The sequence below is a fragment of the Peromyscus californicus genome, unplaced genomic scaffold (genome assembly GCF_007827085.1).
Source record: "Peromyscus californicus insignis strain IS unplaced genomic scaffold, ASM782708v3 Scaffold_13__1_contigs__length_99412109, whole genome shotgun sequence".
Lineage (NCBI taxonomy): Eukaryota > Metazoa > Chordata > Mammalia > Rodentia > Cricetidae > Peromyscus > Peromyscus californicus.
In genome coordinates this window covers 66,122,769-66,139,997 of record NW_026294424.1, presented here as the reverse complement: position 1 = coordinate 66,139,997, position 17,229 = coordinate 66,122,769, and the positions used below count along the sequence as shown (strand labels likewise).

The 17,229-nt window shown below is 41.5% G+C and overlaps 1 protein-coding gene across 1 annotated transcript in view; it reads left to right on the top strand.

Annotated features, from left to right (window-relative positions):
• Nucleotides 1-16,489, top strand: part of Cnga1 (cyclic nucleotide gated channel subunit alpha 1) — a 41,456-nt gene extending 24,967 nt beyond the window's left edge. Inside the window, exons 2-9 of the mRNA XM_052735909.1 lie at nt 3,419-3,539; nt 4,260-4,358; nt 5,762-5,824; nt 9,146-9,187; nt 9,294-9,404; nt 10,671-10,778; nt 12,020-12,126; nt 14,694-16,489. Of these exons, the coding sequence (XP_052591869.1) occupies nt 3,433-3,539; nt 4,260-4,358; nt 5,762-5,824; nt 9,146-9,187; nt 9,294-9,404; nt 10,671-10,778; nt 12,020-12,126; nt 14,694-16,096 (2,040 nt within the window). The 5' untranslated portion in view covers nt 3,419-3,432 and the 3' untranslated portion in view covers nt 16,097-16,489. The remainder of the gene's footprint in view (nt 1-3,418; nt 3,540-4,259; nt 4,359-5,761; nt 5,825-9,145; nt 9,188-9,293; nt 9,405-10,670; nt 10,779-12,019; nt 12,127-14,693) is intronic.
• Nucleotides 16,490-17,229: the final 740 nt, after the last annotated feature.

The window sequence follows — 17,229 nt, the reverse complement described above, 5'->3', positions numbered from 1 at the left end:
GTGTGGAGGCTAGAGGTTGACATGGAGGTCTTCCTCCATTACTCTCCACTCATTGAATCTGGACCTAAGTCTAGCTGACGAGAGAGCCCCCAGGATCCTGCTGTCTCTGCCTTATCCGCATTTGGGATTGTAGGCATGCATCACCACACACAGCATTATGTGGATTCTGGGGATCAAACTCAGGTCCTCATGGTTACATGGAAAGCACCACCGAGCCATCTGCTGGTCCAACTTCACCTTTCTTTAAATCTCTTCTCATGCTTGTTACTTTAATTAAGGTTTCTACTGCTGTGAAGAGACACCACGACCATAGCAACTCTTAAAAGGAAAACATTTAATTGAGTTGCAGAGGTTCCGTCCATTATCATCATGGAGGGCAGCATGGTGGCATGCAGGTTGATGTGGTGCTGGCTACATCTTGATCAGAAGGCAACAGGAAGTCGACTGGGACACACTGGGTGGTATCCTGAGCATAGGAAACCTCAAAGCCCACCCCACAGTGACACACTGCCTCCAACAAGGCCACACCCACTCCAACAAAGCCACATCTCTTAATAGTACCACTCCCTATTGAGATTATGGGGGCAATTACATTCAAACTATCACACTTGTGAACTTGGGACATACTTTGTAATGATTTTTGGTCCTTCAATAACTACCTATGAATGCATTTTAGGAGGAAATATTCTCATTGTCTTGAAAGTTTAGACTAGTTGAAAACTTTGAAGTAAATTATGGAAAATATTATACACATCTTCAAACCACAGCCGAAAAGTTTGGCCATTAATATTCTATTTTATTATGTCTATGTATGTGGTGTGTGTATGCATGTTAACATGTGTATATATGTGTGTACATGCATGGCTGAACATGCATGTGGAGACCGAAGGTTGATGGCAGGTTCCTTCCTTGATCCCTTTCCATCTTCTATATCGAGGCAGAGTCCCTCTCCTGAACCCAGAGCTCATTAATTTGGCCAGTCTAGCTAGCCAGTTGCCAGGGGATCCTGTCTCTGCCTCCCAAGTTCTGGGATTGCAGACAGATTCCAAATCTGCCTGGCATTGGGTTCCAGGAGTCTAAGTCGGGTCCTCACGGCAAGTACTTTACCTACCTACCGAGCCCTCTCCCCAGACCCAACGTTACTCTTATATTCTCTCCAGATAATAAAATCCTGATAATGCCCCAGCCTTTCTCTTCCTCTCCCACTTCTCCACCTTCCTGCTTGCTTTCCTTTTATAGCCTCTCCATCTAATCTCTTCCCTTACTCTCATTGTCACCGTGTTTTACAGCATTCCGTGTGCTGACAGTCAAGAAAAAAAGTCGCTCATTTTTAAAAACTAAATGGCACACCAGTTCTTCCCTGCACCCCCTCTTCTCCTCTCTTCTTCTTACCATAATTGGGGGACCTAATGGTCATTGCAAAGCTTGGGGTAATAGGCTCCAGACTGAGCTCCAATCATGGTTCGTAAACAGCATCCCAGACCCGGCCTGCAGAGGAGCTTCTCCTTCTGTCGTCCAGGGGGTTAGTAAAAAAGTTGTCACTGGAGCTGTCATACAGGAACGTGTCCCCTAAATTGTGAGCCAGAGCTCAGGGAACCACTTATACTGCAGTGATTTTTAATCTGAGAGCCTCCTCGCTCTTGCTATATCCCCCCAGTATAAACTAAATGCCCTGTTCTTAGGACCCAGAGGACTGGTGACTGACTGGCCAGGGATTTCTGCCTTAAAATCCAGTGGTCCCCTTGCCTATCCTTGCTGGTTGTTGTTGGTTTTTGTCGTTGTTGTTATTTTATCTCAATTCTGCTTTCCAAGTATCATAGATGCATATATGACTGTCTATTCTCAAAGACCCTGAGATTCTAAACTGCACAGGAATCTGGGAAATGCAGGTATTTTTAGTTCATTCTGTCTTTATGGATCACACCAGCACATCATAAAGGGAGAGGATTGGATGTTGTGGGTCATTTGCTGTATTCAACACCCCAAGAACTGTAGACTAATTTCTAAATGGCCTTATTAAAATAAAAAACACAGAGCCAGAAATTTGGGTTAAAGCCTTAGAGAGATCAGAGAAAGCCACCAGCCAACCTTACCTCACTAACTCTGCAGCTTCCAAATGCATTGGCTTCCTGTCTACCCAGGCTTTATATGCCTTTCATTGGCTCTCTTAGCCAAGCTACCTCACTTTCTCTTCCTACGCAGCTCTGTCACTGTCTGTCTGTACAGACCTCCAGGTCTTTATGTTTGGTACTGGGATTAAAGGCGTGTGTCATCATGCTTGGCTGTGGCCTTGAACACACAGAGATCCTGCCTACTAAGGGATTAAGGGCATGTGCTACCTGACTTCTTGTTTACTTAAAATGGCTGGCCTTTCCCCCCTGATCTCCAGGCAAGCTTTATTTATTAACATACAAATAAAATCACTTTATTATTTATTTTTTATTATTTTATTATTATTATTTATTAACATACAAATGAAGTCACCGCATTTCAGCACAAATAAAATATCACCACATTTCAGCACAAATAAAATATCACCACAAACAACTGTTTCAAAAATCATTGTAATTTCACCAAATGTTAATAACTTCTGAGGAAAAGTTATGTGAGTATAGCTTTTAAAATGTAAGAACAAGATTTGGGGCTGGAAATAAAACTCAGTGTTAGGGGCTGGAGAGATGGCTCAGAGGTTAAGAGCACTGACTGCTCTTCCAGAGGTCCTGAGTTCAATTCCCAGCAACCACATGGTGGCTCACGACCATCTGTAATGAGATCTGGTGCCCTCTTCTGGCCTGCAGTCATACATGCTGTATACATAATAAATAAATAAATCTTTAAAAAAAAAACCAAAAAACAAAAAAAAACCCTTCAGTGTTAGAGAGCATGTCTAACAGGTAGAAGGCCCTAGGTTCTATTCACAACACCAAAGAAACAGCAATAACATGTCCCCACCACAGAAAACAAAACAGGATTTGTTCAATGAGTAGCTGTTTCTTGAATGTCTATTATATGCCAAGCATGCTCGCCATTGTGACAAAGGTTACAGTGTTGCTCTGAAGATGGAATGCATGATGGTTTAGCATATGAGAGATTTATTCCCATGTGTGTGCATTGCTGTAAGCAGAGAAGGGGGGATGTGATTTGTTTTCTTGAGGGTGAGGAGTCCTTGCATTGGACTTGAGAGATGGGTAACACCTGCCTAGACTCAGTTCCAGGGGTGCATGTGCAAAGACACAGAAGTGTGGAACAGCGGGGCTCAGTTGAAAACCCACGGCTTGAACATGTGTTCCTGCTCTATAGAGAGTTCTGTTGGTTACTGACTTCTTGTTTACTTTCTCTTGACCCCTGTAGCATGAAGTGGGGTTATACATGTAAATGTAAGCAAGTCTTCTCATTGACGAGTTTTGTTTCTTCTCAGATATTAAACTAACCATGAAGACAAACATTATCAATACATGGCACTCCTTTGTAAATGTTCCCAATGTGATTGTACCAGCCATTGAAAAGGAAATCCGACGCATGGAGAATGGAGCATGCAGGTGAATCTACACACCTTCTCATGAGTTTTAATACAAGCACCTTTTTTTGTTTTTAAACTTATCTAGGTTTGATTTCAATTTAGCTGTGTAATTTGTCCCCATAAGTCTATAATCTCTTTAATTTGGTAGAATTTATTTATACTTTGGAACAGCATAACTTGTCTACCACATGAAGAATATTGTGGTGGCTAGTTTATGGAAGTACCTATTAAATGACTATGACAAATAGTTCTTTACTCATAAATACCCTTCCCCTATGGGAAGTATAAACTCTAAATAGATGACATTGCTATACATAAATGTGAAAAGTACATAGAATATGAAATCTAATAATATAATTTAATAGTAAAATTTAAAATAGTTACCAATAAGTGGATGGAATATGTGTGAGTCATGGAATTTTCTTTTAATGGAAGGAAATATCAGGAAGTGGCAGTTCATTCACACGTATAAAATAACCTAAAATTAGGTACGACACTTCCTATTGGATAAACGTTGATATTGACCAGTACATCAAACAACAGCGATGTGGAAGCTCTAGAGAGTATATTCCTAGCCTTCACTGGGCACACAGTCCATAGAATGCCATGCTCCTCCCTCATTCTAATTCAATATGCTGTGGGTTAGTCTGAAGAGGGGTAGAAAGTGATGGGGGAGGGCACTCCTCTGAGCTGGTTAAACCATGAATCCTATTCACCTCTGCTTCCCTTTGGACGGCAGCTCCTTTTCTGATGACGACAATGCCTCTCTGTCTGAACCCGAGAGTGAGGACTCTTTCGTTAGGAACAGCTCACACAGAAGGCGAGGACCATCCCAGAGGTGAGCAGGGTCATCTACCCTCCAGTCTGCGTCTTTTAAATATCACTTGAATGAAAAGCCTTCTGCTCCTTCTACAGAGTGGCTTGGCAAATGCTCTTGTCAGTGAGATACTATGCAAGATCTCATGAGTACCTTGCTATTTCTGTTCTTTACCTTTGCCCTCTCTTGGAAAACTGCTGATGTCTAATTACTCATGGCCACAGGGTTCCCAGGCATAGATATGCCCCATCATGTTCTCTAAGACTAACGCCTATTCCTCAGAAACTTGTCCCATTACCTCCCTTAACCTGAACCTGCAGGAATAAGGGTCCTGAATAGCTAGATGTCAAGTAGAAGGACCTGGGATTAGAAATAATGATGGAGAAATAGAGAAGACAAAAGCAATAACTGGGACTAGGTGGTCTTGCATAAGCTGATGACTTGTGCCAAGCAAGTTTATTAAATAGTACATTATATGTACTATTTGCAGGAAGAAAATGGCCAAGGACAGCAGAGAGCTAAGTCAGACAATGTTGGCAAAGAGAACACGGGATACCTCAGACACAGATGCCTCAGGACTGATAATCCAACCCAGGGGGCAGAGTTGGGTCTTCAGAAACCACAATCTCCTTTGAGGCACTGGCTCCAGTCTCAGACTGGCCTTGCCAAGTCTGTTCCTGGACAATGCCAGAGAACTAAAGTTCCCTTTGTCTTATCATGAGGGCCTCTTAGAAAGTCTTGGGTGGGTCTGGCTTTCCACATTCCCTTGATTTCCTACTTCTTTTGAATTCATCCTTCAGGGTCCTGGAGCAACTACATAAAAGAGGGTGGGCTATTATTCTCTAAACTGTGATATCTGGTAGAGCCTGCTCCCAGGAAATATAGTGTGAGATTAGAAAAATGTAATGTCTATAGGAGAATGTCCATAGCAGTCATGTTCAAATACAGACCCTGAAGCCATTCAAGGTTGAAGGGGTGTGGTATAGTATGAATCAGTAGTTCCAATCCTACACAATGTATTTTACCCTTTGTTATCTTTTTCTCTCTCTTTATTTCTTCCTGTGATTAACTATAGTTTTTCACTGTATTTCTTTAAAGTATTTGTTCCCCCTCTTTCTATCTTCTCTGACTACCTGGGGTCTTTTGGTGGAAACCAGTGCCATCCCATCTTAGTTCACTCAAGGCCAAAGACGTTACTAATTTTTGGTACGAACCTTGACCAATCGTCATTTACTAGCCACTTTGGTTCAATGCACTAGTTTCTGGCAAGCTGTGCTTCACAGAAGTTCTGTATTTTTTACATAGTAATCTGGATGATGTTATGAAGTGAGCAGAAAACTGTAAGTCATTTGTGTTTTAAAGCAGTTTGCTTACTATGAGCATGGTAGCCATTGTGTTCTCACTGTATGTTTTTCCTTTTCCAGGGAGCAGTACTTGCCAGGTACTATGGCTCTTTTCAATGTTAACAACAGCAGCAACAAAGACCAGTAAGTACATCTATGGAAGAAAATGAAAGCAAGTAAATAAAACTAGCAGAATCTGATTTTGAGATATAGCTAATATTCAGCGCTTGAACTAATTTAATAGAGATGACATTCTATCATTTCTGTTTGCTAATTTATATCTTGAAACTGCAGCTGCTCCCTATTAAAAAGTAACATGTATATACCTTATTCATTTACTTGAATATGTTTTTCAAAAGATCTATGTTGTATATGCAACTGCCCTTCCTTAGGACAGAACAGACGTCAAAAGTCATGAAACACTGAGCCAATGAACCTTGGGTCACAGTCTTCAGGAGACAGCCTCTGAGACAGAGGTCTGTGTGCAGATATTTAAGGGATGTGCCCTTTGGAGTGACATCTAGAAGGGAGTCAGGGATGGCAGAATTAATTGGGCAGAGGGAGATGTTGATTTCAGAGAATAGGTTTGCTCTTAGGGAGTTTTGGTGCCCAGATGTGCTTTCAAATTTGTGTCATACTTAGGTAACAGAACTGTGCCTTTGCAGTCACACACAGTCATTCCATAAGAGCAGCCCTAGAAAGCTGGGAGATAAATTTTAAAATGGTAGTTTCCTTGTTCCAGGCCTTCCTTCCAAGGGATAGGAGAAACGGAGTTGTCAACAATAAAGTCTTGCTGTGTGGAGAATGAATACCTGAAACCTACGGAACTAGCCTCACAACCCATCTGTGCCCTGCTTAGATCCACTCTTTTAGATAGAAAATTATGGGGCTGCCCTCTCCCAGGGTTCTGGATGTTCTTTTGTCCTGTTGAAACTTGTAAGAGGAAGATCAATGGGATGCACAAAGTTCTCTGAAAACTTTAGATGCTTTTGAGGTTTGCACAAAAACTCCTTATCTACTTTTATTCATTCTAGAGCCCTCTCATCATTGTGCAGAACTTCTTCCAGTCTAGGGAAATGCAGACATTGAGTTGGTCACCATGCCTTCCTTCGGACGTGGCTACTAGACTTGTCCATTCATTATCAAAGATGGGCTGGGGAATTCCAAAAGATACCATAATGGAGCGTGTGCTTGTCAGATACTTTCCTACCTTTTCATTGCATAACAGCAGCATACCTACTTTTGATGATCAGCATCATAAACTTTCCAGTCTGGTGATTCTTTCTCCGCCAATTGGTTTCTTGGAATGAGGAGTCCAAAGTGGCAGGAGTAATCATAGATTAATGTTTAATGGGACTGTAACTGTGCTCTTTGGCAGAAGTATAGAAGCTCTCTTGTCAAATGAGGACCTCTAGAACCACAAATCCTAGATGTGCAGGGATGGGAAGTGTACTTTCCCTATGTAAAGTACCCTAATTAAGTACCTTGGTTGCTAGGCCTGTGCATTCTGTTCACGTGTAGGTGTAGAGCACCACCTAATGACCATTCTTTTCTCATGCATACAGTATCCGGGACGATAGTAACTCATCTTCAAGGAGTCTGCACTGCATGGCAGCATTTCAGTGGTGCCTTCTGAAGCTCGCTCCATACCTGTAACATGTCAGACACTTCTGAATGGAGCAGCATATGATAACACCATTGGATTCCAAATTCAGTATCTGTGTTGGCCAATTTTATGTCAACTTGACACAAGCTGGAGTCACTGGAAAGGAGGGAGCCTCAGTTGAGAAAATGCCTCCATAAGATTGGCCTGTAGAGTATTTTCTTATTTAGTGATTGTTGAGGGAGGGCCGAGTCCATTGTGGGTGGTACCATTACTGGGTTCGTGGTCCTGGGTTCTATAAGAAAGCAAGCTGAGCAAACCATGACGAGTAAGCCAGTAAGCAGCACCCCTCCATGGCTTCTGCATCAGCTCCTGCCTCTAGGCTCCTGCCCTGCCTGAGTTCCTGTCTTGACTTCCTTTGGTGATGAACAGTGATGTGGAAGTGTGAGCTAAATAAACCCTTTTCTCCCTATCTTGCTTTTGGTCATAGTGTTTCATCAAAGCAATAGTAACCCTAACTAAGACAGTATCCAGTGCCACATTTCTTTTTCTATAAAGTAGACCTGAAGTGATGCTGCATAGTATTCTGTATAGGTGGGTCATACTTTAGAAACCCCTAAACAATGATACTGGTCAAGTTTGTGTCAAAAAAGCAATATATACCACAATATAAATCAGTTAGTATCACAATATTTGATGTCCTTTCTCTGTTGGCAAGGATCCAATGAAGTTAATTTGTCATCAAGTGACTACTTTTCTTGAGAGCTAAGCATGGGAGTTACATTATAATAGCAGTGCTACCTACATGTCAAATGTTCTGTAATTGAAAGGCTTCAACATCAGCCATAGTGAGCAGGAGGCCATGTACTGGGCCCAAAGATGTCCTTTATTTTTGTTGCCATGGAGGTTGCATTTATACCTACATTGTACCAGCACTGGTGGTGATGCCACAAAAGAGGCTGGATTCATCAGCTAGCTGAATCGTTCAGTCTACTTGGTTGTTTTCTGACATAGGATACAAAGATTTTCAAATGTTGTGCCCATGAGTCTATTAGTCTGTCTTTCTCCAGAATTACTCTGCCTGATCATTCATTTTTTTTTTCCATGTAGATCCTTAACCAACCAGTTAAGGCCTTTGTGAGTCTTCATGTATTCTTAAGTTAGCCATATTTTTTTTTTTCCCATAGAAAGTGAGTGACTGAATGGTACTTGAAGCTGTGTCACGGGGGAGATTAACCACACCACTGTGTTTGCAGGCCACCTGCAGATAGTTTCATAGTTTAGACATAGCCTACTTGGGGATGCCAACCCGAACCATTCATGATCTGTGCTCCGACAGCTACTCCTAAAAAAGCACCATCCGTAGCTATAGGCAGGCCATGAAGGGTGGGTGCTGACGGTGGTAAGTGACATGGGGTGTGCTTATCCACCTTCTCAGCAGCTTACTTGTTCCCTGTGGTTCATGTCACATCTCAGATCTCCTACTTGATCATAGTCTGGATTACTGTCCAACCTCATGACGTGACTGAATGACCACAGAGCTTTTTACTACTCATGAAAAAAATGCTATCAACAAGATGATCATGAAGTCTGGAAGTATACTCATTCAGAGACTGTCAGTTCTTAAATGAATTTTGTTTTTTACATAATTTACTTACTTTGTCCTTTTCAGCTTTTGTTTTCTGTTAACCTGGGCATGTTCGGTTTATGTGCCTGGATGCCTGTTTGATTTCGGCCACCCTTTTAGTGCCATGGTGTAGGACTTTGACGGCAAGGCTGAGAATCCTTGCTCAGTGGAGAGGAAAGTAGAAAGAAATGCAGTGGAGTAATGTGCCTGTGTGACAGATGCTATTTTTCTTTAGGGACCCAAAAGAAAAAAAGAAAAAGAAGAAGGAAAAGAAGAGGTAAGGCATTCTTTGCATGAATGTTCTTATATGTTTTGTTTAGTGTTTTTTTTTCTTGCCTGTGTGTTATTTGCATATGGTAACAATACATCCACAACTTTTCCAGCAAGGCAGATGATAAAAATGAAAGTAAGAAGGACCCAGAGAAGAAAAAGAAGAAGGAAAAGGAAAAAGAGAAGAAAAAGAAGGAGGAGAAAAGCAAAGATAAGAAAGAAGAGTAAATATATTTTTTTACTGGCATTAAAAACAGACATGAACTTGTAATGGGTTTTAGACATAGGTAAAATTTCCCAAAGCATAGAAAAAGCTTTCTAGAAAGAGCCCCGGGGAAAGACAAATGTTCTTAAATACTTAAGAACAAACATTTTATATAAGTTGTTATCAAAAGAGATTGGAAACTTTCTTCTAGGTTCCCTAAAATTAGCACGTATGAATTTTCTAAATAAGGATTTTTGCTGTGTTGGCGAATCCTCACTCACAAAAGCATCACAAGGAAAAACTTGCCGCTAAACAGTCAGGTTAATGGTCGCTGGGTACCTAGGAGCGCGTCAGTCTGTAAAGACCCCAATAAAAACTTGATGATCGCATTAACATTTGGAGCAGTCACTGTCTGACAAGTGTCCCAGAGCCACGATGCTTTTGACAGCAGCACAAGTCCATTCCAAACGCTGGCCCTTGAGGAACTCCTTTTCAAGCAGACAACTGAAATCCAGAATTTCACAAGAGTAAGGCAAAGTCACATCTGCAAAACTTTTAAAGAAAAAAAGTAATCAAAGAGAACTTGTTCTCTGAACTTATTTATATAAAGCAACCTATCAAAAAGTAATTCAATTGTTTGTGCCTGTTCAGAAAGTTGCTGAAGCTTGTATAAGGGAAAAAAATCCTTCAAAGATATAGGCTTGGTACCAGAGCATTTCAAAAACGTCTATTTGATCATGGGCTTTATTCCTTTATTCTTTATGCCCTCTACTGCCTCTCTCAAAGACCACTCCTGAAAACATCTGAGAGAGTGCTATATTAAATTGTGTTGCAGGTCCATGTTTCTCTACAGATGAGTCACTGAGTTACACTCCTTCCCCAAACAGTGCAGTTCATGGTCACTTGGCTCCAGAGAAGGGAATTGACGGCAAAGTCACCATTCTATCACCTTTAACCTTACAAAGGACTGCTGGAAAATCTATAGTGTCCAGTATTTTATGTTGTTATTTGCACTCAGTGGTTGGGGTGTAGAACTGACCGCATCACTGTAGTAAATACAGAACTTTCATAAAACCCTAACATATGGTTCAATATGGGACTGGTGATTTCACAGTTTATTCACCCCTCACTAACTAACCAGTTTTTTTTTATGGTGAATATAATTATTGAGCTAATCTTTTTAAGTCAAGAGGATCCTTCTTCTCTTACATGGTTGATGGATATAACCATATTTAATATTCTTGTTTCTTAATAATTTTTCCTCTTTATTTCTACTTGTTGCTAGGGAGAAGAAAGAAGTTGTGGTTATTGATCCTTCAGGAAACACATACTACAACTGGCTGTTTTGCATCACTTTACCTGTGATGTACAACTGGACGATGATTATTGCAAGGTTTACATATATTTTTTCTATGGATATCAAAACACTTAGACATCTACCGCCAACATACTTTGACCTAGGGCGCTGTGGGGAAAACTTCTTTTCTCCACCACATGTTGGGGGAAGTGGCTGAATTGTTCTCAGTGTGTTTCCCTGAGGTCAGGATGTCATTGATTCACAATGTGCTTGGGCATACAGTCCTGGGACGGGGTGGGGATGGGAAGAGGAGTAGAAGCATTCTTTCAAACTTCTGATTGTTCGATCATGGAATTTGGATATTGGGAGAAACTATATTTCTTGGGCTATCAGAAAAAAATATTGTCCATAATGGAAAACAATGAAAGAGCTGGTATTCTTTTAGAAACATCTCAGTTATTCAAGAGAAGGAACATTTTTCCTGAAACTTTTTGGGTCCAGATAGGGAATACAAACAATGTGGTCAATGAATTGCACCCAGTGAGGTTTGACTTTAGCTTGAAGCTGCCATTTATTATTTTATGCATATATGTGGGGTATGTGTGTGAGGGTGCACAGGCACATTTGTGCATATATGTGTGGAAGCCAGAAGTCAGCCTTGCATGTCTTCAGGATGCTCTCTACCTTGTATTTTGAGATAGGGTCTCTCACTGACCTGGAACTTGCCAATAAACTAGGTTGGCTGGACAGTGAGATGTGGAGGTATGCTCCTCTCTGCTCTCCCAGAGCTAGGATGACAAGCACGTGCCAACATGTCTGGTTTGTTGTGGATGTTGCTGTTGTTAACGTGGGTTCTGAAGATTGAATTCAGATCCTCATTCTTGCATAGCAAGCACCTTACCGATGGGAGTATCTTCCCAGCTGAAATAATTTATTCTTTGTGGTTGGTGGTGGTTTTTGAGGTGGTCTCTCTGTGTAGCTCTGGCTGTCCTGGAACTCTCTCTGTAGAGCAGGCTGGCCTCGAACTTAAAGATCCTCCTCCTCCTCTGCTTCCCGAGTGCTGGGATTAAAGGCGTGTGCAACCACGCCCAGTTAATTCTTAACTGATGTCTATACAAACCCAGCTTGTACTGATGGAAAAGATGATAAAATTCAGAAGTGTGAGGAAATGAATCATAACCATGAAAGGAAGGATTTTGAAAAACTGTGATTGACTAAACGTGTTCTAAAGACCCTTAGCATGTTGCATGTCTCATCATGAAAAAATATAGACAAAGGGGCCTTTTATTTCAATTAGTCTCCATATCATTTTATTTATACATTTCTTTCTTTTATAGAGCATGTTTTGATGAACTCCAGTCTGATTACCTAGAATACTGGCTCATTTTTGATTATGTATCGGACATAGTCTACCTTGTTGATATGTTCGTACGAACAAGGACAGGTATGTATGATCTACTTTGGGTCTTCTGAAATTTCTTGCTTTTTTCTCTACCATATGATGAAATTTCCACACCCAACTATTCTTCAAGGTAAACTCACAACCTAAGTTGAAAACATGAGTGACATGTTCCCACTCATTGGCTTAGGCCACTCCAGCTGATCTAGAAAGATGTTGCTAGGCCACCTTAATTTTTTTAACCTTCATTTTATTTTATGTATATGGGTGTTTGGTATGTCTGTGCAACATTTACATACAGTGCCTGAGAAGGCCAGAAGATGGTGTCAGATCCCCCTAGGCTTGGAGTTACAGACTGTTGTGAGCTGCCATGTGGGTGCTGAGGATTGAACTCAGGTCCTCTAGGAGAGCAGCCAGTGCTCCTATCCTCTGAGCCATCTCTCCAGCCCCCTTAGTAACCTTTTGAGTGTGGATTAGTGGTTTTCCTCCATTATTCTATTCATTGGGTTTATGCCAGGCAGAAGAATAAAGAACAGAAATATTTAGTCAATCTCTGTAGGTAAAGGGCAATTGCTGCCTTATATGGTGATACTTTAAAAGGCACAAAGAAAAATGTCATTGTTTTCCAGAAGAGTCTTAATGGAGATTTTATAGGAATATAAACTTTGTAGTTCATGGTGGTGTATCATTAAGTAGGGAGTACCATCCACTACCTCTCTACTTACAGTGTGTTTAGTAAGCAGGTGTAAAGCTTATTATTTCTACACTGCTCCCCACTGTAAATGCTGCCATTACACACAGCATAGAAGGCTCTGAGAGTCAGTAAAAGGTTTCTCTAGTGTGGAATAGTCTTTTTGTACACTGTGAAGATGTGTTGCTCTCATTGGTTTAAGAAAGAGCCAAATGGTCAATAGCTAGGCAGGAGGGGGTATGGGCAGGAGAGCCAGACTGAGAGAACTCTGGGAAGAAGAAGGAGGGTGGAGTCGCCAACCAGATGGAGAAAAGCAAGACATGCAAGGGGACAGGTAAATGCCATGAGTCACGTGGCAACATGTAGATTGATAAAAATAGGTTCATTTAAGTTGTCAGAGCTAGTCAGTAATAAGCCTAAGCTATTGGTTGACATTGTATAATTAAGAAGAAGGCTCTGTGTGGTCATTTGGGAGCTGGCTGATGGGACAGAGAAAGTCTGACTATATTGCTCCTAAATGTCAGTGCAGTGCTCAGTTGCCAGAGCTTCCTTGCAGCCTTAGTAGCCCCAATAGGAGAAGAAAAACCTCTCTTCCTCGTACAAGGCTTCTAAACACAAGGCCCACAGTAACAGCACGGAAGAGAAGAACCTAGGTGATTAAGGACAGCCTGTGGGACAAGAGGAAGAAGTGAAAATGCAGTCTGAGGAGACATTTATATTTCACACTGAAGGTGAAAAGCATGACACAAAACAGTGAGATAACAGGGCAGGTACCCACACTTCCAAGAGCAGGCCTAGGATTCTGCCAAGGAGTAGCCTGAGTTATAAACCATCTGTAACACTAGCTACAATTTAATCGGTTCTGAAGCCAACTAGAGTTAGTGAGACCCCACAGGCTGGGTCTCATAAGGCTCTTCTTGACTTCAGATGTCAGGCACACAACCCAGCTTGTGTTTCTGATCAAATAGCTATACATTAGGGTTCCCACAATCCCTCCTCAGGATCAGCTATTTGCTAGCATGGCTCACTGAACCAAAAAAAAAAAAAAACACATTTGTTAGTTTATTCTACTAATAAAGGATGTGATAAAAGGTATAGATGAACAGGCAGATGCAGAGGTATAGAGCACAAATGTGGAAGGGCTTGAGAGCAGGAGCTTTTGTCCTCACGGAATTGGGTTATGACATCCTTCTAACACCCTACATCTGCTCTCTCATCACCAAAATCAATGATTTTTATGGAAGGCTTTATCATATAGTGGTAACAGAATATCAAGTTCCTCTCCAGCACCTCTCCTCCTGGAGGAAGCAGGGATGTAGGTTGAAAATATCAAGCTTGTAAACATATATTTTTGGTGACCAGCCCCATCTAGGAGCCTACCAAGAGTTGCCTCATAGAACAAAGACACTCTTACCACCCAAGGACTTCAAAACACTCTGGAGTTCTGCATCAGGAGCTAAGGCCAAAACCAAATATCAGAACAAAAGATACAGCCAGCACTTTGGTTTCTCGGGAAACCATAAGGACTTTAATAGTGGTGTGCCAGAAACTGAGGACAGGAACCAAATGTGTAACTTATTATAGTACTGCAGAATATGAATGTAATTCATCAGAGAAGTGACTTTACCTGGGTGGGTAAAATCAGATATCAGTCAATCAATTAATCAATCACTCTATCTACCTACTTACTTATCTATCTCTATATAACTTTTACACTAAAAAGTATCATCTTTCTATTTCTACAACAGACTCTTCTATAACCACATGTAGGTTTGGTCTTAGGGGTTATTGTATAACTAAGATATATTATTGAAAAGTAGTCTGACGTTGCCCTAAACGAAGCTGATTAAGAGTTACTATAGAAAAAAATCCCAGTGGTGTAACAAGTAGAAACAGCCTGGCTTTTCTCTCTTTATTACAGGTTATCTGGAACAGGGATTGCTGGTGAAAGACAAGCTGAAACTCATAGAGAAGTACAAAGAAAACTTGCAGTTTAAACTTGATGTTCTGTCAGTGGTACCAACGGATCTGCTGTATTTCAAGATGGGGTGGAACTACCCAGAGATTAGATTAAACCGGCTGTTAAGGATCTCGCGTATGTTTGAGTTCTTCCAGCGGACAGAAACGAGGACCAACTATCCCAACATCTTCAGGATCTCAAACCTCGTCATGTACATTGTCATTATTATCCACTGGAATGCCTGTGTGTACTACTCCATCTCGAAGGCTATTGGGTTTGGGAATGACACATGGGTCTATCCTGATGTTAATGATCCTGAGTTTGGCCGTTTGGCTAGAAAGTATGTCTACAGCCTTTATTGGTCTACACTGACCTTGACAACCATTGGTGAGACTCCACCTCCTGTGCTGGATTCTGAGTACGTCTTTGTGGTGGTTGACTTCTTAATTGGAGTCTTAATTTTTGCCACCATTGTCGGTAACATAGGTTCCATGATTTCCAATATGAATGCAGCTCGGGCGGAATTCCAAGCAAGAGTCGATGCTATCAAACAATACATGAATTTCCGAAATGTGAGCAAAGATATGGAAAAGAGGGTTATTAAATGGTTTGACTACCTGTGGACCAACAAAAAAACAGTGGATGAGAAAGAAGTCTTGAGATACCTACCTGACAAACTGAGGGCAGAAATCGCCATCAACGTCCACTTAGACACGCTAAAAAAGGTTCGCATCTTTGCCGACTGTGAAGCCGGTCTCCTGGTGGAGCTGGTGTTGAAACTCCAGCCCCAGGTGTACAGTCCTGGGGATTACATATGTAAGAAAGGGGACATTGGGCGAGAGATGTACATCATCAAAGAAGGCAAACTTGCTGTGGTGGCTGATGACGGAATCACACAGTTTGTGGTGTTGAGTGATGGCAGCTACTTCGGCGAGATCAGCATCCTGAATATCAAAGGCAGCAAGGCTGGGAACCGAAGAACAGCCAACATTAAAAGCATTGGGTACTCCGACCTGTTCTGCCTCTCAAAGGATGACCTCATGGAAGCTCTTACGGAGTACCCGGATGCCAAAACTATGCTGGAGGAGAAAGGGAGGCAGATCTTAATGAAAGATGGTCTACTGGATATAAACATTGCGAATCTGGGCAGTGACCCTAAAGACCTGGAAGAGAAGGTCACGCGAATGGAGGGGTCCGTTGACCTCCTGCAAACACGATTTGCCCGCATCTTGGCTGAATACGAGTCCATGCAGCAGAAACTCAAGCAAAGGCTAACCAAGGTCGAGAAATTTCTGAAACCACTTATCGAAACAGAATTTTCAGCTCTTGAGGAACCCGGAGGAGAAAGCGAGCCCACAGAGTGAAAAGCAGGACATCAGCAGAAACATGCACATCTCAGAATCTTATTGAGCACTTGACCAGAGACTAAACACCAGAAGAAAAAAGATTCATCTGAAAAATGTTTCTGTCGGGAAAATGTATGTGGTGGATGACATAAATCCATTGTGCAGTACTACAATTAAAGAATCGTCTGCCCCTGGGATTTTCACAATGGGTAGTGTGCAAGGATGTGAACTGATTATCATGTCTGTGTCAGGATCTGGTATTTTCCCACAGATGTACCTTTTCTGTAATAATTTTTGTAAAATTGAATCAGTATCTCTCACTCTCAACCCACTTGCATTGTTGAGGAGTCACATGTATTCAGTGTAACTGTGTACACTGTGTTTGAGATAGAGTTTTATGAAGAATTAGAATGCAATAAAGTGAAATTGATTTACAAAACCGGAGTAAATGTGATATATTGGGTGACTAATCGTGTCTTGCAGAGCTTCAGGTCACTTTAAGGATACTCGCCTTTGTGGTAATGTAAGTCTGGAAGGGTGATTGAGGGAAACTTCTTACTGATAGAAGCATAATAAATCAGATTTTATGACAAGGCAATATATGTGCACACAAGTATTGCAATGTTTATTGACATCACAAGATGATGTAGGAATCTTTTAAGGTTACATTTAAGCAGTTTTCAGAGTATTAAGACTTGACAATGGCTGTTATCTTCCTTGTAGCTGTGTGGTCGCTACACGAGTGTGTGGGTTCACGCGGGTCCGTGGAATGAAGACACAGAGGCATCTTAAGAATGAATTTAGCCTATCGTGGCTACAGGGGGGTCCAGCCTCAAAGGACTGAAGCACTAACCCTTCCCTAGGGCAGTTTTATTTCTCTCTGATACAGTTTAGCCAGTTAATTTCCATATATTCAAAATAACCTGAAAGGGGCTCCCAACAACACAATGCCAAGTGCAAATTCCTCAATTTGTTAGGAACCACGGGTTTCCTGAATCAAGTTTTACATAGGCCTGTGTATCCTTGGGAAACTCCAAGACAGGATTCACTTAGAGGGCAACAAGGGAAACAAAAGGTGTTTGCTAAACAAAAGATGGATTGGAGCTAGGTGCTACTCTCTGGAGCCAGGCCAGGTGCAGCTCAGCAGGAAT